Here is a 26,751-nt window from a genome sequence, read left to right on the forward strand (position 1 = left end):
GACAAGACCCTGTTCTTGTGGATCTGCTGTAAACAAGCTCCTATACTGCCTAACTGAGATACCTTCCCCTGCCTTCTTAGCATATGCTCTGACCAGCAAGGGTACAGGGGTGCCAAGGTGGAGAGATGAAACGATGTCAAGTGCCAGCCAGGGCATCTTGGTAAAAGGTCAGGTCAGCTCATTGTCAGCACATGACTGAGTATAAATGAACAAGCAGGGTCCTATATATAATGTGCATAAAGCTCTTGGAGACCATTCTAGGGAAACAGCACAAATTACAAGTGGCTGCTATAATTAGAAAAACACCGGAGTTGATAACAAATAGGAAAATGTGTTCTAAGAAGGTATGGAGAAGGCGAACAGTCACTACTTCCCTCTGGGTCCCTCACTCTTCTTTGTGAGGCTGTCACGAAGCACAGTAGTCTCTCCAACACATCTAAGCACCCACGATGGCAGCTGAAGAAAAACACTATAATCTCTCTCGATCTTTCTCACAGTTTTGGTAATTTTTGAGACTTCACTGAATGGATGGCACTCAACATTCAACAGTGAAGGAGCCACATTTAATTGGAATTCTGACTGCAAAAAAAGTGTGTAACAAATTGATTAAAAAGTAATAGTTAACACATTCATCAGGGAATCTAAATACCTCATTGTGAGAACTTCTACTTAAGGTTCAATGAGGAACAAATCTCTGTAGGTACTAGAAATTTCTTTTCATTTTCTACTGTGGGACCTGAAGAAGCTACCAGTCTGCTGTGAGAGACACAAACCTTCTTCTCCTGAGACCCAAACCACTCCCTGCTACAGCTCCTCCTATGTCCTGGCTAATGGCCAAAAGATGATTGAGCCAACTTTAGGGACAAAGCAGTTCTCATCCCCTAAATTGTTCCATCAGGCAGTGGGAGGGAATGTTAATGAATTTTAATAACAAGCTTCACTTCTTTGCTTTATAAACCCTATCAACCTTAACTGGACTCTTTGCTTCCCGTTTCTGATCTCTAAAACACCCTGCACGCTGCTGGCAGAGTTAACGTCATGAAACACTGATCTGACCACATTGCATTCATGCTCCAAGCTCTTCTCAGGCTCTCTACTGTCAACAGAGTAAAGCTCAGATTCCTTATTATGCTATTCATGGCCCCCCAAAATTTTGTACCACCTTTTCAGTGTCATCTTTCACTGTCCACATCTTCTTCCATTCTGGCCTGTAGGCTCAGCTTGCCAGTCACATAAGGCTATTGATAGACTTTCATGTCTTTGAGCCACTGCTCATACGACATTCCTCTGCCGGGAAGATCCTTCCTTCCAATCTCTATATGTCAAAATTCTCCTCATCTTTCAAAGCCTGGCTTAAAGGCTACCTCCTATTTTTGAAGTCTTGTCTAATTCCCTCGGTAGGAATTAATCCTTCCCTCTCCAGGCTAGCATAGTATTTGGTTTATATTTCTCTTGTGACACTTACACTGTGCCTTGGATTATAGTTAGGTAGGTATGTTTTCATCACCCTCATTGAAAGCAGGGCTTGTGCTTAAGCTATTTCTTTTTTTTTAAAGTTATTTCTGTATCCTTGTCCACGGCCCCTACCTCAGTGCTTGGCACATAGAGCTGCTCAATATTGAATAAACGAATCCAAATGGTGATGATATATGCATACATGATGTTAGGTGTGCATGTGGAGGGTATTCTCTATGTCTGTATCAACAGAGCCCACCAAACTCAACACTACACAAAGCATGGGCATTCAATAAATAAATAACTCCTAAATAAGTGATGAGGAGATTGTATATATTTAACATATATATACATACATATATAAAATTGTATTTTACTTTATTTTTTTGCCCTACAAATTTCATTTTGAAAAGGAGTCATTGCAGTAAATCATGGTTTAAATGACTTCGAAGAATAATAGGCAAGAACAAAGGCCATTCAACTAAGTAGAAGCTCAGATCCAGGCTCCATCTCAGTACATTATAATGAAACCTGCAGCTTTAATAATAATTTGTTTCATGCGTTATCAGAAAGCAAGTATTGATCAACCAATTTGCTACACAATAGCTCAGAGAATAGTATAACTAAAAAAGAAGTCAGCAATAAGAAAATTCTTCCCCACAGGGATCCCTTATCCTGTACTTGTGTCTGGCAAAGGCAGCAGCACCACTGGGTTCTGATCTGGAGATCTTTCTGCTCTCCATCAGCTTCAAGAATCCATATGCAGCTATAACGAACTGCCTCTAGCTTGGCTTAATCTTTTGTATTAGCTCATTAATGAGTCTGGATTCCTTCCCCATTTTCCATGGTATCCCAGGCAGGGACAAAAGCTCAGGCAGCAGGGGGCAGCTTTCCTTTTGCCTGACAACAAGTGGTCACTGGTCCCAGTCTGTGGCTAACAAATTCCATAGTTCTTTGAAGGTAGAGCCCACTGAACAGGTCTTCCCTAGGCTCTGCAATGCAAAATAGATCTTTGGGAGTTTGGGCCTAGGCAGTGTTTCTGGCATCTGTGACATCACCCCAACAGCTGACAGTGATGATGTCTCAAGAAAGCTCAGTAGCCTCAAGCCCTGTGAATTCTTTCTGCTCTGTTGGCATGTGAAATACACACATACTCACAAACATATTATATGCCGCTCAAAATCATTCTAAATACCTCCTGTGAGACACCTGCCAATAAGGATATCATGTCAGCCGGGTTTTAAATATAGGAACCTCTCACCATCTTCAACCAGAGAGCAAAATGCAAAAGGAATGCAGATTAACTTGCCCTGAACTTTATAGCTCTGAAATCTCTCCACTTGATGCTATCCTTCCATGAAGGGTTCTGGTGGGGCTGAAGATTAAAATGGAACTTCTGGATCATGTGGTAAGATCTCCAAGCTGTACTCCAAGGGCAGCCTGCCTATTTATAGAGCCTCCACTTCAGGGCAGAGTTCACACTTGGGAAAATCTGAAGAACTTGATTTAAACACACTCATATATATATACATACTTAATTTATCATCTTCATTTTCCATTCAGTCACTTTGAGCCAAACTAAACTTTAAATAGTTCAAAAATCTGTCGAAGGTTGGCTAGATATATTTTTCCAAGAATCTTTAGAATTTAGATTATTATATTTAGAATTTTTAAAACACTTAACACTCCAAACTAGAAAAGTTGTAGTCTCTCCATTCCAGAAATTGATAAACTGAGGCACAAAGACTTAAGTCACCTAAAAGGTCACTCTTGACTTTTTCCTGTGCTAACTCTTCATATCATAATACTATGAAGAAAAACAGTAGCCATAATTTATTGAGTGTCTACTGCATGCATTATTTCTAATCCTTGCATTAACCCTTCAAGATAGATGGTAGTATACCCATTTTACAGATTAGGAAACTTGAGTATATGGAAGTTAAATAATTTGGCCTAAAGCCAAGAAACTACAAAGTGACATATCTGGGAATAAAACATACATGTATTTGTCTCTAAAGCTTTCATTCTTTCCCCCAAACTAAATAACCTAGTACCATGGCTCTCAAATTTCTCACTATGGCTCTAAATCATATGCCAATGAGGCTTTACAACTAGAATATGTACTATTGGCTTAATAAAAACTCATGTAAATCAATGAATGCTACAATCCCAAAATAGGACACCCATGGTGGCTCACACCTATAATCCTAGCACTCTGGGAAGCCAAGGCGGGAGGATTGCTCGAGGTCAGGAGTTTGAGACCAGCCTGAGCAAGAGTGAGACCCCGTCTCTACAAAAAATAGAAAAATTAGCCAGGCATGGTGGCATGAGCCTATAGTCCCAGATACTTGAGAGGCTGAAGCAGGAGGATTGCCTGAACCCAGGAGTCTGAGATTGCTGTGAGCTATGATGACACCACTGTACTCTAGCCTGGGCAACAGAGTGAAACCCTGTCAAAAGGAAAGAAAGAAAGAAAGGAAGGAAGGAAGGAAGAAAACAAAAACTCCAAAATAGTCCTTTTCTTACCTTTAAACAGGCTGGAGAGTATTTTTCTAGTCACTTACTTCCATGTCCTCCTTCTCCCACCCCAACACACAAGTACATATATACCCACTTCCTCCGCCAGTAATGGCCACAACATCGAAAGAGCTGCTAAGTGATTGCTACATTTGGGTGATGTTGTTTTGGGTCAGTGAAGGTTTCATAGCTCCTCAATGCTGTTTCCAATATAACTAAAAACAAACATGTCTGCTAGGTTGGGTTTCCCCTATCATGCTTATGGGCTCATGTTTGTGAATCTACATGTAATATTTTACATTATCCCTGTAACATTTCACCTTGCTAATTTTCTCCTGTCACCACAGCCTACTGAGATATTTTTGGATCCTAATTGTGTTATCTATGTGTTTGCTAACCCCACCTAGCTTCACAATATCCCTAAATATTAGAAATTTGTTTACTCTGTCTTCGGTTAAGTCACTGGTAAAAATTTTATGCAGTAAGGGTCAAGTAGAGAGCAAATAACTAAAGGCCTCTCAGGCTGACTGGAAGGTTGACTGGTATGTTAAGAAAATACTCTTCAGATATGATAGTTAGCTACACATTTACTGAACGAGATGATCACTTAGCCAACATTTATTGTTACTTGTTTAAAACGCATCGTAGGAATCTCTGTCAAACACCTTACTGAAATCTAGACATACCATGTCTGTGCCATTCCTCTGATCCAGTAAGGTACATGCATACACACATGCACACACATAGGGGAAATGGTCTGATTTGTCCTGAGTGAGCTCACCGTGGCTACTAGAAATCACCATGGCATGATTGCTTCTTAGAGCTCATGCTCTCCAAGAATCTACACTAGAATTTTGCTAAGATGTGATACCAGGCTTCCTAGTTTATGGTTTCTATAATCCAATTTCTACCCCTTATTGAGGTTGAGAATAAAACATTGTGCCAGACTCCAATCTTTTGGCTCTTCTATTCATTGTAATGCCTCAAAGTTTACTAACAGTAATACCATGATAATAACCGTAAGACTCCTCATGCCCTGGGATCTAACCGATCTGAACTTGGACCTCATTTTCTTAGCTTTGTTTGGTCTTGTCAACTGCTTGCCCATAATGCAGAATAGATACTACTCTGAGAAGTGTAGCAAAATATCTATATCAACTTAATAAACAAAGAAAAGAAGATCATACTTTAAAACTCTTAAGAAATTATCTAGTAAAATCCAGTGCATATGAATAATAATGTAATCTTCACTTTGGACATCAATTAGAACTCTGTTAAGTCCATTTAACAGTCGCTATACAAAATCACTGTGGTTGCTATCTAAGGAAGGGATATAGTCAGGGATACAGAATTGACCTCACTGTTATCATTTTACCTTCACTAAGTATCAACACTGAGCCCACACAGAATATGGAAACATCCCTGATCATATGTCAAATAAATTTATAGTTGATGGTTAGGTCTCAAATAACCATGGGCATATAGGACTGAGACCAAACATTTGGTTGGGCCAATTAACACTAGACTGCCATCCAGGGCCAAGAGTGTCCACTCTGCATAGATAAGCTAGTTCCAGACAAAAGAGCACAGTACTTTCTTCCCATCAGATTTTGTAAGAATCCTAATGAAATGGTCAAAGAAAACTTAGATGTGTTGATCATCAGCGTCAAAGAAGACACTTTTGGTTCATTAGTACTAGAACATGGATCTTCAGTCATCACTTCCAATAATGTTACCACCAAGGCATTCATATTTTCCCATTTGGTCCCCATTTTGACCAACAGTTCATTTTAGAAGGCCACTAGGGATTGGAGGGTACTCTGTAAGTTCTTTGTGCAGTGTTCATAATTAGTACCTTCATTGAATGGATGCACAAATGAAGAAATGGCTCATGTAGGATTAAACCATTAATGTTAGCTTCAAGAGAGCCCTGAGATTTTTTTTCAGTTAGAACCCTTTAAGTGAAATCGTACTTAGAAGACCAATGTGTAAAGAAGATTTTAAAAATGGAGCTGCTCTGGTTAAAACAGGAATGGGAAACTCAGAACAACCCCCACAGCACCTCCCCAACATTCTCTATGGAACACAATCTGAATACCTGCCCTAAACAACTGAGCTATCTGGCACATAAGCCCACTGACTAATATGATGCTAACTTTTCCATTCTGGAAGGAGAGAGGAGGCACTAGATAAATTATTATAGGGTGTCCAGAAAGGTGGAGGAGTTGAAATCCAGGGCATCAGAATGAAAGGATAACTGACCCTGAATGTGGACAGGAGCCTGAGTCAGACTCTGTCAGTGGACATAAGACCACGAGTAACAGATCCTGCTGACTTTGCCTGCTTTTGGTTCAGTGATCCCAGCAAAGACCTCCCTGTCTATGTGCAACAACTGCTCAGTGGGTTTAATGAAGCGGTGGGCACCGAGCTATACTTGTTAGGACCAAACCTAGTTAATATACAAAATAAGAGATAAATAATTAGCAAGTTCATGCCTCATGCTGCGAAGCCTTTTGTTTCAAAGATGAACTTCTTAAGTATGGGCTTCCGTCATGACTTGGAGTACTCTGTGCAACGAAAATGTGCTTACATATTTGCAAATGTGTTTGCATATAAGAGCCTTCAAAAAAGAGCAATGGCACTATAGAATATGAACCTGTTCATTTCCCAGTCCCATCATTGTCATTTACTGGCAGTAGGACTTTGGACAAGTCATTTCCTTCTCTTGACTTTAATTTCCTCATCTGTACAATCAAAGGATTAAACTCTATGATGCTGTATGTATGTAACCCTACCCTTTAGCACAGAAACTTGTTTATATTTAATGTGAAAAATGCCTTAAATGGAATCTAAATTCAGAAATACATTGAGGGCAACAAAGGTTGAGTCTTTGAACTGACTAATCAAAAATAAGTTATATATATTGACTATTGTGTATATGCTACTGTGTTAGGTACTATAGGAAACAAAGAATTACATGCACAATCCTACACTTAAGGAGCTTACAGTCCAGAGGCAAGATACATATTCATAATATATCTAGGTGAAAAGTTATTTCTGAATTTCTCAAATAGTATTTGAATACACACACACACACACACACACACGCCCTCCAATATACTGCATATAGTAAAGGTTTATGAGGAGTAGAGAACAACCATTTGTAACTGTTCATTAAAATAATATTGTGTTGCATTTGTCCAGTAAAGACACTGTAAATTTCATAGATAATCTAGAATTATTACTAACTTCATAAACCTTGTAGCCTGTATAGTTTGATAGAATTCCCTTTTCATATGTATAACTTGTCTTTCTATGGCTAATATTTCCAATAATTCCAATTAATAAAAACTTACAAAAGAGATTAATACTGTAACAAAAAAGTTAATGCATTTCCTGCCATTGCTCAATCAAGATTACCCCAACACTGCTACCGACAACATTTTGGCTTGCCATTCTTGACTCATCTTCCATTTTTGAGTAATTTAATATACAAGGACTAAAATACATGACCCAATTTAAGTACCTTTAATCCTGTATATTCTAAATATAGCAAATAGTTCATTTTTAAGAAATTTAATATGAAATACTTGGGAATTCTTCCTGGTGCAGTATTATTAAACTGTACGTAGTAATTAAGATATTAAAAACACATGCTCCCCAAAGCCACCAGACATTGTAATTATTTTTCAGGCTATTAGGCAAAATGACAGAAGATTTTTTTAATGATAAATGTGTTTTGGAATGTATCAGTTAATTCCCTTTTACTTTATGAAATAATGTTTAGCTCCACAGAGTCTAGGTCTGGTATTTAAAGACTAACTCACATTGTCCTTTTGTGACTCAGAAGTCATTCATTGGCTCTTGTTAACATGCCATTGTAGATACTCTGTCTTTCACACATACACACACACACACACACACATACACACACACACACACACACACACACACACACACACACATTCTGGCTCCATATGGAAATAAATGGCAATTACTAGAGTTCTGCCATGTCACTTGTATGTGAAGAAGTGTGACAGACACTGGGGCATAATTCTATTTGGGAAGTTCTTTTATTTAAAGTTGACTTTCAAAAGGTTTCTCTTTTTGTTTAGAAATTCTACATCAATGTTGGCTTTTCTTGCAACCATTGGACTAGGCCAGTGCTTTACAACTGTCACTGGTTTTATTGTGAGAAGACTATGAAAACAAGTTACTTAGAGTAGTTTCCATCATGCCTGAGATTCATTTCAAAGATTTTTTTTTTAAATCACATGCTAAAGAATGTCCTGACTACACTCTGGTGCTTAAAACTTTACTAATTAACTTATTAAAAATTTTTAGCTGTCTATTTAAAAAGTTAGCATCTTCATTATACCAGAGTCTGCTAGGCATCTTAAAATACTTTTCTGGCGTTTACAGAGGGGGATGGAAGTGGAGACATTTCACTGTCTGCTCTACATTTTTAAATGGTCTTTGACCATTTAAAATAATTCTAGGAATTAGAGATAGCTAACAGAAAGTTTGTCTGCTGTGTATAACTCAAATCCATACCACAAAGTGCCTTGGTTTCCACACCATACAACATGGTGGTTAGTTTTTTTAAAGAATCTTCCTAATTGAGATTTTGTGAGCAACGTGCTTAATTTTTCCTTGCTGCTGACTTTTAGAGCACAGACCATAGAAATTACTATATTAGGCTCTTGGAAATTGTTGGGCCATAAATTAAGGAGTTTCTATTACTTGTACTCCTGTATAATTTTATATGCAGATCTTGCTAACAGGTGTACTGTGTCTTCATGGAAGTAGAAGGAAAGAGCACAGAAAATGAAATCAGTAGCCCTAGATTCCAGGTCAAGCTTTACCATTTACTGTATATAAATCACTAGTCTTCTAGTGCCCACAGTTTCTTCATCTGGTAAATGTAGGTAATGATGCCTGCCTTGCTTTCATCTCCAAAGACACTGTGAAGATCAATTTACCTAATGTTCGTGAAAGAGCTTTACAAACTGAATTGTGCTATGCAAATAGATGGCAGAATTATTATCACTTATATGGAGTCACATGGTTAGCATGATTCCAAGACAGGCCACCTATCTGGCCCTAGAGGAGGGAAACTTAGGGGTGATAAATGTAAAACTGTTTTTATAGTTTAATGTTTTCATAGCCTAATGAGAACAAGGCAGAAGAACAGAAGAATTGGATGGGGGAAGGGCAAGTTTAAGTTCCATCTGCCCAGGCTAGAAGACTGGTGGGAAGGGAACAACCTCTGAAAAGATGAGAGGTTACAAAGTGGAAAGGGGTGACCTGGGAACAGGGTGTTTTAAAAAGAGTGACAGAACAGAGAATAAAGTCACAAGACTTGTTCACAAGAGGGTGCTGGGTTAAAGCCTGACCTTCAGTCACAAATCACGAAATCACACGGCTGGAAGGAATCTTAAGAGGCCATCTCGTCCACTCCCCCACCATTCAGCAGGACATTTCAACCATCCCAAACAGATGAGACTTTATCCAAGTTTGAATGAAAAGCTCTGACACCAAATGGGCAGGTATTGACTGCTCTGGCTCCAAATGTTTACAATAGTCAGGAAAACAATTTCTGGAATTTCATTTGAACCTGAACTAAAATGGGGAAAACAATAAATGACTAGATTTTCCTTGGGAACAATAACTTCTGCAGCAGTTTAGGGACTGCTACATTAGCACTAACTACATAGCTACTTTTAAAAAGAGAGAAAATGTTACCAACAAAACTGGGTTAGGAGATAAATGGCCCAGAGTATCATATGGGTAAGAATGTATTGTGATCATTCTTGGTATTTGTGAGTCTTCTCTTCGTGCAGGAGCCTGAAGCAGAATGACACTAACAAAAACCAAACTTGTTTTTTTTTTTTTTTTAAAGCAATATAGTCCAGCAAATTCCAAGACTGGCACTGAGGACTTAAAAAAGTTCAATTCCTCTCCTAACACAAGACAATAAATCCTCACACAAATTAGAAACTGAAAAGGAAATAAAAGGTCTTCATTTCTAATCGTGGGAATGTTACACATGAACTCTGGCTTGGAAGGAGGAGGGGAGGACATTCCACACCTGCAGGCCTTCCCAGGAAAGGGGCCCAGGCCAGACTCTGAACCCATCAGCTCAAGGTTACACCATGGGACTGTCAATATGGAAATAATGTTACTTTATTCCCTTAGTGAGTATATTATTTCCAGTGCTATCAACAGTAACTATAACCTGCAAGGAGGCAGCTGAGAATTTCCATGAAAGAAAGTGAAGAGTTATTTTGGGATGTGCTCATAAATGGCCTAGCTACAGTTCATCTGGATGGACACACATGGGCATAACATGCATAGATAGATATATGTCATATCTCTGTATTTATAGATACATATGTTGGAGCATGCTACTGTAGTTTAATAGATGCAGCACCAAGCAAGGGGCTTAGAAAAATATTACACTCCCAGATTACACTTACACGTGAACTTGGGCAAGTTAACTTGATTCTACTTCTCTATCACCAAAACTTTAGGTTAATTGAGTCAGGCATTCAGTGAATCCAGATGTTTGGCAGTGTATAGGAAACAACATCTGGATGACTGATTGAATTTTCAACTGAACTCACTGCATGTTTTGGCAGCTTGCCTACACAGCCTTTAATGGCTTTCTGCCTCAGTTTCTCTAAGTATAAAAAAGGAACGAACATTATTTATCACGTTCCTCCCAGGAAACAGTGAAAATGGAGATAATGTCCAAGGGTAACAATGAGTTCTTAAAATGAATGATTCTGTGACAGTACTATATCTTATATAATTCCAGGTTGGAGTTTTTTCCTAAGTAGTTAGTCTTTGGAACATGAAATCACTTTGAAATATGGCTAAATGCTATACAAATACAACACATTATCACCATTATCACCATCATCATAACTTTCTTCTTTATGACTTCCCTAAAGTGTCTCACTTTCAGATTGAATCACAGCCAAAATATGAATTTTATTTAAGGTCTGAAAAAATGTATTTGGGCTATGTAAAGCAACACAGATAAAGAAAAAAAAATCAATGTGGGTGTTTGGAGCATAACCAATTTAACAGCTCAACTTAAACAGGTAAAACTGGTCTATCAATGAGAATTAATTGGTTGCTCAATGGCATCTGTATGGAAACTGAAAATGTTCACACGCTTATTCATGGCCAGAGGTAGGAAAAAGGAACTGTGGTGGTGACCTTTCCTACTCTGACTATACACATCTCCCTACCTATGAGCTGGTTTCAGCTTTTATGGCTGAAAGAAGAAAGGAAAGGATGAGAGAGAAAGAAGAGATGTATCAAAGAGGTCTTAAAAAACTGAGGGACCAGAATTAGATTGGCAAAAACTGGGAGAGGAGCAGAATTAGACTGGCAAAAAGTACTGAAACTATTGTCTTTCCAACTCAAGTCCTTCCTAAAGAGAAAATCCTGAGCATAATCCCCATAACTGCCATTTATTAAGCACCTGTCATGCACATGCAATTACCTATATTTGTGTGTGCATATTATACACACACACACTCATGCAAGGGAGCTTTTAATATCTTTGTAATACTACAGATGGCAGAACTAAAGCTCAGAGAGGTTAACTGATTTGCCCAAGGTCACATATCTAGTAAGATATATAACTAAATTCAGATTCATTTAGATCCAAAGCCCACATTCTTTCTACTGCACCCGAAGCCTTTGCTAAAAAGGCTTGCTGTAAATATTTTTAGTGACTGCTGGATCATATAGAAGCCTATGTGCAATGCAACTTTCCCTTTTTCTAGGGTGGGGTCCACCCACAGGTATTTGTCTGATCTTTCTTATGACTGCCCCACCCTTGCTCATCTTTACCTACTCAAGCCCTACTATTTGCTTATGGCAGATCTTAACATTTGCCCTTCCCTGGAATCTTCACACTAGCTTAGCCCACCCCAGACCTAAGCATGCCACCCAAAACTGAGGAGCCTCTTCAGGCACTTCATCATTGGCTGTGCTTTATCTTTATTTAACCACTCTTCCTATGCTTGTGTTTTCCCTCCCAAGGAAGCTGTAAAAACAGAGGATCAGAATTCTTTTGAATCCCCAAAGTTCATGGCACCTGGCTTAACACATAGTAGGTATTGCTTAAGGTCTGTTGACCAGAGAGACCTGTTGACAGTATTCCTCATTTAGGATTAGGGACACAGTGATGGACCCTGAGATTTTGGCCTCACCAGTGCTGGGGTCTAAGCAGTTGAGTGGAGTCACATAGATACATTTGGTTTGGGGTAATTTGGAAATGATTTGGAAGACAAATATGATCAGTGCACGCAAGTGAAGCATATCAATCATGCCCTCAGTTCAGCAGTAACTGTTTATATTGTCTGTCTCTGGTATCTTCAGATATGCATTTTGAAATAATCATACTGTATCTAAAAAGGCTTGATAGAACTTAGTGAGGTTGTGCTTTCACAGAAGGATCAGTTATGTAAACACTGCCATTATCATGTGCTCAGTAGCTATAGCAGTAACAACTATTTATTAAGTGTTCACTGAGTGTAGGGCACTTTATTAGGCACTGGAGGAGTCACACACAAGCATGTTGTCAATACTTTCACAACGCAATTGCAGTGAAATATACCACTATTAGAAAGCCCTTCTAAGCATCTTCTAGAAACCACAAAAATTTCACTGCTAGACTTCATATTAAAAAACAAAATCATGCCAATGTCTTTATACAAAAGCCTCTGTCCTTACATAAGGATTTTTGTTTCATTAAGTTCTTCCTAAGCTACAAATAGAAGTCAGTGGTGCCAGGGCCCTCCCACCCATGGATCATGGGGCAGGAACACTGTCACTCTGGCATATGCCTTTTTGGTGGCATTTTTTTTTTGTTGTGGCCACAAAGCAATCACAAGCAGATGGTACAACTAACTTCTATTTGTGTCTTGTTACTAAATTCCTTATGAGAGGAAAAACTATGTGTGCAGGTCAAGGGAATCTGTGGGTGTCTCTGTGCAGTGAGTCAGAAGTTGGCAAGGATGCAGTGAAACTGGACCTCTCATGTCTTGCTGGTAGCAGTGAAAACTGATACATTCTCACCGGAAAACAATTTGGAGGCATGCATTTAAATACTCATATCCATTGACCCAATAACTCTAGTATTTTAAGAAAATAATCTAAGATCAGAATTAAGTACTATGTATGCAAAGGTAACTTTATTTATGATGGTAAAAAATTAGAAGCAACCTGTATGTCCACTAAAAGCAGGCTGATTAATTATGATGACTACTTAATAGAATATTATGCAGCCATGACAAATGATTAATATGAAGATTTGTGGCAACATGAAAAAGTGTTGCCAATATAGTATTAATTTTCAGAACTATAAATCACTTGTATTTTTCCAATTATGTAAAAAGTCTGTGTGAGCATGATTTTCTGGACAAATATTAGAAGAGAACACGTAAAAATGAAAACAGTAAGGATAGAGTAGTGGGATCGTAAGAAATATTTCCCCCTATATTTTCTAAGCTTCTTCTCATATTGTAATATTATCCATATAATTTAGCAATAGCATGAAAATTGAGGGTCTTAAGTCTTTTTCAGCAGAATCTTTGAATAAAATGAATAATAGCTTCATCTCCAAAAGCCCAAGAATACAGTTTGAACAGTAGAAACCATCCATCTTTCTTTTCTTTTCTTTTTTTTTTTTTTTTTTTGCCATTTCCACTTTTTTGTACACACCACATACCTGGTTAATGTGCTTCAGTTTGTCAATAATTTGACTGACCACCGGCTCAGGGCCCTTCATTTTCAGCTCATGGAGGTTGAACTGATTTTTCATTCCATTCCTTGCTGCCTTTTGGCTGTATCTGTAAGAGTGAAGACAAAGAAAAGATTTGTCAAAGAAAGCCCCAAGCAGAGTTAAGGCTGACTGTATTTGGCAGACCAGTCAGGCTAACCACAAGCTCTTTTCAACCTCTTACTGGGATGACCCCAATGGCGCAAAAGTAGACTACTCCAGATAGAAGCTATTTGCAGTAGAGAACATTCATTCAACAGTCAACAAATATTAATTCAACATCCTTTTGTTCTAGGTGTTAGGGATACAACATGAACAAGACAGACAAGACCTTTGCCCTTATTGTGCTTTCAGTCTAGTGGGGAGTCTAGAAGAATAAGGGCCAATGACAAGGCAGAGTGATAAGAGCTGTGCTAGGTGAGGTTCAGAGTCACGGCCAGTAAAGCACATGGAAAGGACCCTAAGTCTGAGTGAGCCTTCTACTTATTTGAAGGAGAAAGAATCTTCCATGTTCTTTACCTGTTCCTTCTCCTCCTTTATCTCCTCCTACCATTTCCTGTAGGCCTTGGAGCTGGCTTGCTATTCAGGGGGCTTTCTCTAACCATTTGCAGTATAAATTATGCCTGTCAGCTTCCCACTGTGTTCTTCATGAGAAGAGAGAACACCAGCTCAAGGGAAGGTTTTAATGTGCTCCTGCAGGATAAGTCATAGGCTTTATGGCAGAATTGAAGTTTTAAGGTATCTATGGACATCCTCACCATTGTGAGAAGGGGGGAATATTTACAGTCCTAGGCAACTCTGCCTTTCAACGTGGGGTTTTCCCAACTTCAACTGGGACAGTAATTCACAACTGAGGTAGTTTCTTTGTTGTTCCCATGGCTCCAGACCTCTACATAGAGTTAGTCCTCATTTTGCACAATAAGGCAAACAAACAAGAAACAGATTTTATTTCTTCCTTTCTCTTTCAGCATGTGGAAATACCAGAACACCATTACCAAAGAGGGAAACATTTTTGAGCTTTTCCTTTCTTTCTCCTAATCCTGATAATGGAATGCTTTCTGAAATAAATGGAAAGATTTATAGGTCTTTTTCCCTCTCATTATATACTTTTTTCCCAAGTATAATAGGGTAGTCAGGGTTAAGGGCAAATTCATATTTTTGATTATAAAAATAATAATATCATTGTAAACAATTCAAACAGTCCAGAAATAAACAAAGCACATAAAGTAAAATTTCTCCCATTATTCTGTCTTTCCAAGAGAGGACCATGGTTAACAGATTGATATATATACTTGTAGGGGTTTTCACATACGTATACTAAACCAAAATTGGAATCCTACTCCTACTATTCATACTGATTTGCAACATTTTATCACTGAAAATATGTACTTTGGACATATTTCCGTGTCAGAACATGTAGAACTACCTTGTTCTTATTCCTTTGTATGGCTATATCATTATTTATTTATCCAGTTCCTTACTGACGAACTATTAAGTTATTTCTAATATTTTGCTAATATAAACAATGCTGCAGAGAACATCCCTGAAGACTGATTTTGGCATATTTACATCTATAAAGGATAAACTCCTTGAATTGAGTCAATTTGTATTTCTAATCCCAAATCATGAAGTACAATGAATAATTAATATTACTGCATTTTTGCACAGCACTTTACAAAGCAGTTTCTTACAACTAGTTCATTTGAGCTTCTCAACCACACTATGAGGTGGATGGGGCATTATCTCTTTATTACTGAAAATTTCACAACTTCGGAAGATATTAATTTGATTCTGTTACATGTCCCCTTCCATGACGTGATGTATCTGCCAATATTAAGGACATGCTTTGAAAAACATGCATGGTAACAGAGGAGGTCAGGAAATCTAGTTCTGACTTCCATAAATAAAAGTCATCCCCTGAGAAGGAAAATATTTTGTGGTAAAAGAAGCTTAAAAGCACATCTGACTGCATTTCTTCTAAAATGGTAACCTAACATATTCAGCTTATTTAACCTTAAAAGTTATTTTTGTGAATACACAGATTGCCAATTATCAAATACCAATTGCCTTTGAGGGCTGTTTTAAAGAAATGTAAAGAAACATTCTTTATTTGGTGGGAATCAGCTCATGACTAGCCTCCTCTTATATCTTCCTATAACCTCGTCTACCTCCTGATGATATCATCATTCCATCTTCTCTTCCTTTAGTCCTGCTGATGCCTGAAGCAGTGACCCTATTCACAGATAAAGAGGTAAGGCTCTTTACAAATCTTCTGAAATGAACTTCAGAAATGTGTCCCTAGAGACATTTCCTTGGACTTCTTCATATCAAAACTTGCCTGCCACTTTTATACCCACTCCTAAAAAACAAGTGTCTTCCTGAATCTTCTTATCCTCATTCAAATAGTGTAAAAACATCTGCCAACTTGGCAATTTTGCCCTGTATCTCTCTTTCAAAACTATTATAAATATGAAATCAGATTAGTCCCACAACTGATCCCTTGCTTGGCCATACTGTATTATTTTCTGCTATTCAGAAAAGTGCCCCTTTAGCTCTACTTTTTAAAAAATTTCTTATCTCCAAGCCATGGATAAGGAGCCAGGACTAAACACTGCTCCCCATTCCCATGGTGACTCCATTTCTAAAAAAATAGCTTTGGGTTTAAAAACTTGCCAAACTTTTTGAAAGTCGAAATAGCATCCACTGTTCCGCTCTGTGTGCTATTTAAATCCTCAAAGGACTCTAGTAAATTAAGCATGGTTTCTGGTTACAGAAGTGTTGGGAAGAGCTGGCTTGTGGCTTAGACCTTACATTTGCCTTTGTTTCATTTACTTCACAAAGCAGTAACCAAAATTACTTATCCAACTGATGCCCTATGGGGCACTGATATTTCTAAAATTTAGGTGACACTATTTTAAAACTGTGTTCTTGCACTATCCCATAAGTATCTGAATACCTCTCCCCAACTCCCAGTATCTTTTTCTGTTTCTCATCTCTCTATCCTTTTCTCCTTAGCCAGACAAAATATTGAATAAAATTGTAAAAACAATGAGTGCTATAATGGAATACTATGAAGACATTAAAAGAACAAAGTAGATCTGTATGTGTTGATATGGAATCAAGTCCAAGAAATATTGTAACAGTCACAAGTAGCAGCAGTTAGGAATGTACAGCATGATTCCATTTGTGGTAAAAATGGGTTTGCGTATGCATTACTCTCACATACTCTATATATGTTCAAATATGTACAGAAAAATTTTAGATGGATACATAAGAAAATGGTAATAGCAGTTACTTCCGGTGAGTGAGACTAGGGAGATGCTGAGGAAGACATACTTTTATTTTTTTATATCCTTCTATATCTTTTACATTTTTTACTATGAACATTTTTTTTTTTGAGACAGAGTCTCGCTTTGTTGCCCAGGCTAGAGTAAGTGCCATGGCATCAGCCTCACTCACAGCAACCTCAAACTCCTAGGCTCAAGCAATCCTTCTGCCTCAGCCTCCCAAGTAGCTGGGACTACAGGCTTGCGCCACCATGCCTGGCTAATTTTTTCTATATATATTCGTTGGCCAATTAATTTCTTTCTATTTATAGTAGAGACGGGGTCTCACTCTTGCTCAGGCTGGTTTCGAACTCCTGACCTTGAGCAATCCTCCTGCCTCGGCCTCCCAGAGTGCTAGGATTACAGGTGTGAGCCACTGCGCCTGGCCTTACTATGAACATTTTTAACCTTTATTATAGTTTAATATTAAATGAGTGAAATTTTATATAGTAGTTAATTTTAAAAAGTTTTTCAAGATTTCTTGAGATAGAATTGATGAATAAAAGTTGAATATATTTACCCCATGTCCAATGTCATGTTTTGTTGGATGAATACATTGTGAAATGATTACCACAAATCAGCTAATTAACCTATCGATCACCTCACGTAGTTTTTTGTGATAAGAACATTTAAGATCTACCCTCTTACTGAATCTCAAATGTATAAAGGAGTTCAGGAAATTTCACCCCAAAATATGACTCCTTGGTATTTTGAATTAAGGCCCTTAGAGATTAACAGGCCCAGGGAAGAAAGAGGCTTTCCCTCTATCTGCATATCTGCCAGACTGAGCCATCTGAAAAACAACTGACTTCCACCTCCTCCTTTTTATTTTAGTATATTCCAGGGGGAAAATGATCAAGAATGCAACCAGACCTGGCCCAAATCATTTTAAGTGTAACACCTGTCTCTCAGGTTAACTTAATTTGCAAAGGGAATCATTTACAAGTCAATCTGTTTCCCCCATCTATTCATTCTCCCTAGTAACCATTTATTGCCCCCCAAACAGAATTACCTATACTCTTTATCTCCCTCTCCCCTCTAAAAGGCATGTATAAAAATATCTGGATCCCAATGGGATATTGAGTAATCACTCTGTAATTCTCCCCACCCTACCCGCATACTAAATAATCCTATTAATCAGCCTTCATTGTGAGTTGATCTTTGGGAGGCGGAGTTTCCTCTCACCCCCATATGTACATTACAGTATTGGTAAGGATAGTCACCATGCTGTACTTCAGATCCCCAGGCAGTTAACTTTTTTAAAGGCAAAAGAGAAAACAAACCAAAAGAAAAATACAAAGTGGGGCTTACTCAGGTGCACATCTTAGCGCCTCTGGGAAATCCTTCTTGTTAATAATAGTTATGCTGGCCATCACCAGTGTCCTGGCTTAAAGGTGCTTTCTCATGACAGAAAACATATCTGGGCCAATATTCACATGTCACCCTTGAGTTCCTTCAAAACTCAGGTAGTTAGCATCGGGTCACCAACCTGATTTTGTTAGGTTAAACACAGCCCATATGTTTTCTACTCTTCAATGAGGTAACTCCAACCTGCCTATTTCAAATAGACAGTACATGGCTGAGGATGTGAATATGAATGTACATTATTATTATTCAAGTTCTTGCTATCTTTCCCTACATACTCCTGAGGTCCCCTCCAGATTCATCCAGATCTCACTGCCCTTGTGTCCAAATGCATTATGGGCACTACTCTGAGTTGCTAATGCTCTTTTTATATACATTCCATTTGCTAGCCAAGGTAGTCTGTGAAGCCTTTGAAGACAGAGGCTTGGTTAGTTTTGCATCAACCAAAACACCTTGAGGACTGAACTCTGATCTTTTTCTTTTGCTCAAAATTCCTTCCTAAGGAGGCCAGATGAGTCACACTCACAAATGGTAAATTCCCACTAAGCTGGTTTTGTTAACCAAATAAAGTGTGGTTAACTTCCCAACCTGATTCAGGTATAGCATTAACATCACCTAAAAGACAGAAAGCCCCCATCTTAACTCAAGTATCCTAGCAGATGCTTATCTTAACTTGAAACATTCTCCTGTCTGGACCTCCCAGAGTGCTCACACCTTTATCTTAAATTAAGCATTTCCTTTCTTCTTTTAGATAAAGCCTAACTCTCTCCCAGCCAATTGCCAGCCAAAGAATCTTTAAACCCACCTATAACCTGTAGGCCCCCCCCCACCTTGGAGATGTCCCACCTTTTTGGGCCAAACCAATGTATGCCTCTCATGTATTGATTGATGACTTTACCTGTAACCCCTGTCTCTCTGAAATGTATAGAACCAAACTGTAACCCAGCCACAGGGATCCCACTTGCTCAAGGCTTCTTGGGAGTGCCTCTGAGCCATGGTCCTCAAATATGGCTCAGAATAAACTTCTTTCAAATATTTCAGAGTTTGGATGTTTCTGTCCACAACCTCATGGGTACTTAGCTGTCGGTTATTGACAAGCTTTCTCTGTGTCAGATACTGTTCCAAGCACTTAAGAAAAAGAAAAGATGCATTATCTCACTTAATCCCCCTAACAACCCTATCTGCAGCCCTTTTTGCACATGAGGAAACTGAGGGACAGAGAAGTTAAGTCACTTGCCTAAGGTCACAAAGCTAGTCTGTAGCAGAGCTGGAGTTTGAACCTTAAGAGTCCGCTTCCAGCTGCCTGGGTTCTTAACCACTATGCTGGTATTGCTTCCTTAGAAATAATTGATGTCAACTAAATATTTCACATTTCCTCACCACACCGCTCCATTGCTCCATTGTGTGGGACAACGCATGAGCTACTTGTAATAGTTTACAAGGCTCCCAATAGAGTCTGCAGCAATAGCTCTCTTGACCTACTCAGCAGATTCCTAGGCTTGCCCTTTGAAAGTCCTTGGGGAGATCCCTGTGTGCGGAGTTTCTTCTCTCAAACAGAGATTTGAAAATATGCCTATTCAGTGAAATATAACTGTTCTTTGGAAATAAGGAGTTAAAGGTAGAGAGATAAACAATCTACCACCACCACCACCACAATGCCACTAGGCAAACACCTAAGAGGATTTGAAGATTCCACATCTCTAAGGATAATAGGAAACAATTGTAGGATAATGTTGCCCTTAATGCCTCCCAGCCCCTGTCACTTTGGCTATGGCAAAGCAACATACGTAATGAGCCCCTGGGGATTTTCATGTAACTTGCATACTCTGAGCTTCAAGCCCAGAGGGAATCAATCCATTAGGGGTGTCTCTGTAGTTTTTCAGCTTCACATTAATTAATTAATTTAGCATTTCATTTCCTCAGGCTAGCTCTGTGCCACTGGTGCACATGGTTCACGACAAACCTTGAATGAGGATGAGCCACAGGCCACAATTCTTCTCATCTTCAGACTGAACGGAGGGTGTCAGGAATGGGGACACTGTTGGCCAGGAGGGATTTTAATGATGTGTTAGCTATTTAGTAATACTCATCTGTAATTGAATTAATTGTCTTCCTCTATGGAGTACTGCTTTTTTCCTGAAGATTTGACGTGGTTCTGGCAATGAATACTGGCAAGTGGAGAGAAAAAATAAATTGAGAGAAGGTCCTACCTCCAAAATCTAATGTTTTCTTAATTGGACATGTTATGGATGATGCTCAAAGTGTCACCTTACATGTGGCGTCTTCTTCCCTATCTAGTTTTGGTATCTGTTTAGCACAAAATAACTGCCTTAATACTAATAAAATCCTGTTTGTGACGTGGGAAGGGAGACATGCTTCTGTTGAGGCAGATTGGTTAGGGATTGGGGGGTGGGAGGAAGGGGGAAAACCTGTGCAAAGGCCATACAGAGAAAAAGAACCTAATTAAAACAGGATATCTGGGTATGTTTGTCTTGGGGCAGTTGAAGCAAAGAGAGCACTTGTAGAAGAGGAATGGAGTCAAACAAGCATAAAATGGGCAAATTTTTCTTCCCATTTCTGTTCTGGCTGAGACAGCAATGGTGTAGTCAACAAATTTCAAATGTAGAACATTCTAAAAGGAAGCACTCTTGGAGATCACATGATCCAATCCACTCATTGTGTAGAAGAAGAAATTGATACTCAGAGAAGGACTTTTCTAACAGTACATATTGTTAGTATCATAAGTCGCACATTTAGAAGAAATTCCTTAACAATTTCTAACACTGCTAGTGCTGACTTAGGACAGGGGAGCTGCTAGAAAATTCACTTTCCTTCTTCCCCTAGCCATTAGAATGGTGGCAAGTGTTTGAGAGAAAATCTCAGAAAGACTAGCTCCCACCAAAAAATATTTCATTTCACAAAAGTCTAATTTGCTGCCCAGCTATAGAGGTTTAAAAATAATTTTCAGATCTCATATTCTACGGGCGCCATCTTATGGAAGGACTGAGGTATTGCATGTACTCTCTAATTCAGTGATTTATCAGACTCTTTCCTTGGAAAGCACTCTGGCTACAGCAAGCACTATGGAACGATGGGATAATTTAAAGAGCATGAATAGCTGTAAAAACAAACCAGAACATAGGGTAGGAAAAAAACGTCTTATTAAGAGGCCCAAGAAAACGTCTTTTTTTCCTATCCAAGATGCAGTCTTAATTTACAAAAATGCACAAATAATAAAGCAAAGGTGAAAATAGCTGAGATTTGTAAATGCACTTAATAAAGACAAAGATGGCAGCAAGTAACTTCTTAGTTATGCACATATTCAAATAAAATGTTTTTCATAATTGTCTGCAGTAACAGTACCACTTCAGAGCAAATGTTAGCCAGGAGAGTGCTCGAAACATATATATCTACCACACTCCAAGAAGTACCTGTATTCTCAAACAAGAGCCTTTCAAGGCTCTTGAATACCAGTATTTATGGATATCTGATTACCTAACTTAATTTTTCTTTTTAAACTTCTAACTGGAGCCAGTGTAAGATCCCAGAGGCTCATCTGCAAATCAAGCTACATGTGTTTGTGTACGAGACCCTGTGTTCAGGACTCAGTGGCTTTTCTAACAGAAATACGGTGGGTGGGGCAGGGTTGATTGCATTTTTTTACCTAATGTTTGGGGGTGGGGTATCCTATTTTTTATGGTATTTTTCATTTTGTTTTAAAATTTCCTTTTAGCCTTGAATTTTTACTAAATTCCTCCGGATTTAAAAATTTTTTCTCATCTGTGAATTTGAAATCTTGGTACTTAAATGTTACACCTGTTTTTCCAAAGAGTTGAAACCACTTTAATATCAGAACATGGTAAATTTGCAGCCATTTCAAACAGCTGGTGGGCTTTTTATATATCATTAACTGGTACCATTAAATGTTCTGAGAGGTGAATGTAAAATGTAAAAAGTATAGGTTTTTTTTAAATAACAAACTTTCAAACAGAAAAAAAAAAAAAAGAATTACAAATCGGGCCGGGCGCGTGGTGGCTCACGCCTGTAATCCTAGCACTCGGGGAGGCTGAGGCGGGCGGATTGCTCAAGGTCAGGAGTTCGAAACCACCCTGAGCGAGACCTCATCTCTACTAAAAATAGAAAGAAATTAATTGACCAACTAAAAATATATATAGAAAAAATTAGCTGGGCATGGTGGCGCATGCCTGTAGTCCCAGCTACTTGGGAAGCTAAGGCAGTAGGATCACTTGAGCCCAAGAAATTGAGGTTGCCGTGAGCTAGGCTGACGCCACGGCACTCACTCTAGCCTGGGCAACAAAGTGAGACTCTGTCAAAAAAAAAAGAATTACAAATCGATTTCAGTAGAAAGGAAGCAAAAGCTAGGGAAGAAACCAGAGGGGATGTAAACCCATTTATAGCTTATTTAGTGACCATGAGCTATATAAGGGAATAACTGCATTAGGTTCCATTTTTAGTGTAGTTTCAAACCTCGGTGTAAAAAAGGACTAAAAGATCAGGCTTAGAATATATTCAAGAAGTCACTTAAACCAAAAGAAGCAAAGGATAGTTTCTACATGGCAAGGAAAGAGTGAGAAATTGATATCACCTGCCATAGGGAGACAGTGTGTGGCTGCGGGGTACAGTCCCCCAGCAGAGAGAAGAAGGGAGAGAGAAAATGCCTGAGATGAGCTCCCCTGAATGTTAGTCTGAAGGAGCAAGCTCTGCAGAGGTGGCTGGAGATAAGGGGAGAGACAAGTAAATAAGAAGAGCGAAAGTGATTTCTTGTGAGAATTGCAGGACAGGCAGAGCCCAATGTGTGGGCAAGGTGGTGAGAACTGACCAGGGCAGTCAGGACACTAGGCCAGGGCAAGCGAGGCTGGCAAAGGACTCTCTGATCGCTGTCCCCAAGGGGAACGTACAAATGAGGAGACTCTGTGTTTAACTCTTACAAAAACAGAGAAATAAAAATATGCAATTAAAAAATAATGGGAGGGTGTAACATAGCAAGGAATGTGATAAGGATTTATTATTCAATCACCTCAAACTCATTTCACAAGTCCTTCTGGCCCAGAGAACCATGACCAGACATTTTCTTGTCCCACTGGAGTTAAACCAAAAGGAAATGATCTTTACCTGTTTTTAAGTTAGTTTTTTTTTTTTTAAGTTAGAGTTTATCTCATGAAAATATCAGAGGTAGAAAAGACCTTTGAAGTCATTTAGCCCAAGGTCCTCCTCTTACAGAGGGGTGAACTGGGGCCCAGAGAGGCTGAGAAACAGCTATTCAATTTGTTACCGGCATCATTGTAATGGGACACGAATGGAGCTGTAACTGTCACCAAATAGAACGGCCAAGAACAAGGAGGTGGGGAACTGGTCACATACTTCACCAACACATAAGGGCATAGGATGAAAGTAACTGATGTTCAAACTAATAATCAATAATTATTTTTAAGAGGTTAAATTCAATTTGGCAGTCATGGTTTACTGAGGCAGTGAGTACATAATACATCTTAGAAAGCCTGAGTCATGTGGTGGGAAGAGCCTTGGAGTCAGAGTTATAGGTTCAAGAGTTGGTTCTACTACCTACTCTGTCACTTTTGACAAGTAATTAAACATTTCTCAGCTGAGTTTCCTCATTTGTAAAATGGAAATAATGCCACCTGCATTGTTTTGAGGATTATTTGATATAATGATATAATGTTAGTAAATTGAGATAACATAGGCAACATGCTTAGAACAGTGCCAGGCACATGGAAAATTCTATAAGAGGGCTGTTATTATTATGTGAAAGCACTGAACACAGTGCCTTGACATACAATAGGTGTTCAATAAACGATATCTGAAAAGTATTTCCTGAGAGAGAATAAATAAACCTGGCAACGAATAGTTAAGGGCAGCTTCAAATCCCCTCATCCTGACATTGAGAGAACTCAGGAAATAGAAGAGTCTATGTTGTCTTCGGTATGGTCCTAAGTAAAAAGTATGGGTTGAAGCATGAGTCAGAATGGTCTAGAATCAGGGAAAATGAGCAAGGGAAAAAAGCACTGGAACTTTCTTTGCCATTATGATTGAGCAATGATGTGTGAGTGGCAGGCCCTGAGCATTTAAGCTTAACTAAAAGGAATTCTTTAGCAGAGATGGTCTTACAAAGTTTCCAGGGGACAGGGCATCTGAGGGAGAAATTTTCAGTCAGGACTTCAAATGGTTCAAAATTAATTTTAGTCTACAGAAGAATAAATCATTCACCTCTGGCCCAGGGCAGTGCACCAAGTTTCCCAAATGACCAACTTTGGGTGTCAAAAGCCTGTTCCACTGCCTCCTCCTCGTGTAGTTCATATTCCTTCCTTGGGTGATAGAAAATATTTTGCTTCCACTTTGCATAACTGTCACAAGTAATGAATTACATGGCTCTTGAAAACACCCACATGCTTTTTCAAATCTTTCTCTTCGGAATTCTGCTTTGTTTGTCTCAGGTCCCTGCAGGGCCCACAACAAACATTCATGCTCTAATGTAGAGATCTTCAAAATGAAGAAAAGGACTCTCAAAGTCCACCCAAACAATCAGACTTCACTGACTCCAGACAAGTTTGGGAGAGAGGCAAGTCTGAAATAGGGAAAAGTGTGACTTGTGGATTTTTTTCTTGTGTTGCATTTCAAGTATATGGAGTGAGTAACACACAAAGGAAAGGCTCCTCCTCAGTGTTGCTTTGGATGTTCTGCTGAACTTTAGTTCGTGAACTGCCAAAGATCATGAGCAAAAGGGACAAACTGTTTTCATGCAGATGGGTACTGCTGAAATACATTAAAAGGAAGCTAAACATTCCTACCACTGTTCTGCTGTCAGCTCCTCTGGTCTTAGCCACAGTCACTTGCAGGCCTCAAAACCTTCAACCTGCAGGATTAGGCCAATCCAGACCCTGAGCCAATAGTGCCACACAGCAGGAAGGTGTTAGCTGTCTCACCTGTCAGGCCTCAGGGTCTGGAATTAGTCTTGCTCCTCAAAGCCAGTATTTCGCGTTTTTCAGTGAGCCCCAGGTGTTCAGGCATGACTTCTTGTCAGCTATGTTTTCCTAAGATGTATGACCTGAACTCTGTCCTAGTACCCTTGTTTGTACTCATCTCTGGGTCCACTGCCTTACCCAGTGCCTGGCAAATAGCAGGCAGTCAATAAATGTTTATTGAACTGACATGAGATGGAAGGCCTCACACAAAGTTCAGCTTATGTGGTGGGAGCTCTAACCTACTCTGCCTAGCCTTTGTCAGTCTGTTCCCCCTGGGGTCTTTCCCCTAAATCTTCAACTTCCAACAGGGAACCTGCCTTACACTGGACTTTTAGTCTGGGCCCTTTGAGGTAAATCTGTCAGTACGTCCCCCTACCAGATCACACCACTTTAGAAACCAGTGGCTACATAGAGAATGGCAGAGCTCCTTCCCTATATCCCACTAAATGTCATCATCTACTCAACACTTACCTATTAAGCATCTATACATCCCTGTGCTCAGCCACAGAACCCTGGCAGGCAAAAGTCTTAAATTTTCCAATGCTCTGGTGCACTAATTCCAGTTTGGACTTTGGGCACCAGATCCTAGTTTTGGCTTTGGCAAATCTGGTCTTCAGAAAATGAAACATTCAACTGGTGACTGTGTTGGATTCCCACTGCAAACCTGCAATTGAGAGTATGCAGCTCTACTGCCTCATGGCCCATCTACAGACACACCAGGCTACATCCCAACATCCCCAGTGCTGGCACAGAGGGCTGGTGTTGACTGGCAGGAGGGAGAAGAAACTAGCAAGAATAAGGTAACTAAGTGTTAGACTTGTCCAAGAATACTGAGAGGTCTTGTCTGCAGAGAGTGGAACTGCTACTTTTGTTGTCTTCTCTTAAAATCATTTCCGGAGTCCCAGAACCAAGGCTGCAGCCAGAACCCTGAAGTAGCAGAAAGAAACACACTCAGCAGGTCATTGCCTGGTGGATCGGGCAGAGACACGGGCACAGGGGAAAGAGCCTACCACCACCAATGTCTGCATATCAGAAGAGCTCTGCCCTCAGCAGGCCCAAGCCTGGTCCTGACATTCTTGAGTTGCCAGCAATAACGTAAAACAAAACAATAACAAAAGGGAGGAAAGGTGAACTGAAGTGTAAACTAACCCCACTGCCACTGCCCTGGTAGCTGCAAGTGCCCTCAGCTGCTCGACTAGTTGCACCTGCTCTCTGGTGGGAACAAGTGGCCTATTGTGTATGCACGTAGGTGCTAAGCAAATAAGAAATGACTCTCCTGATCATA

General features: G+C 39.3%; 1 protein-coding gene across 1 annotated transcript in view; it reads right to left on the reverse strand.

Annotated features, from left to right (window-relative positions):
- The window catches only part of GPC3 (glypican 3), a 413,275-nt gene that overhangs the window by 91,891 nt on the left and 294,633 nt on the right, over positions 1-26,751 (reverse strand). Inside the window, exon 6 of the mRNA XM_012764774.2 lies at positions 13,724-13,844. Within this exon, the coding sequence (XP_012620228.1) occupies positions 13,724-13,844 (121 nt within the window). The remainder of the gene's footprint in view (positions 1-13,723; positions 13,845-26,751) is intronic.

This window comes from Microcebus murinus, chromosome X (genome assembly GCF_040939455.1).
Source record: "Microcebus murinus isolate Inina chromosome X, M.murinus_Inina_mat1.0, whole genome shotgun sequence".
Lineage (NCBI taxonomy): Eukaryota > Metazoa > Chordata > Mammalia > Primates > Cheirogaleidae > Microcebus > Microcebus murinus.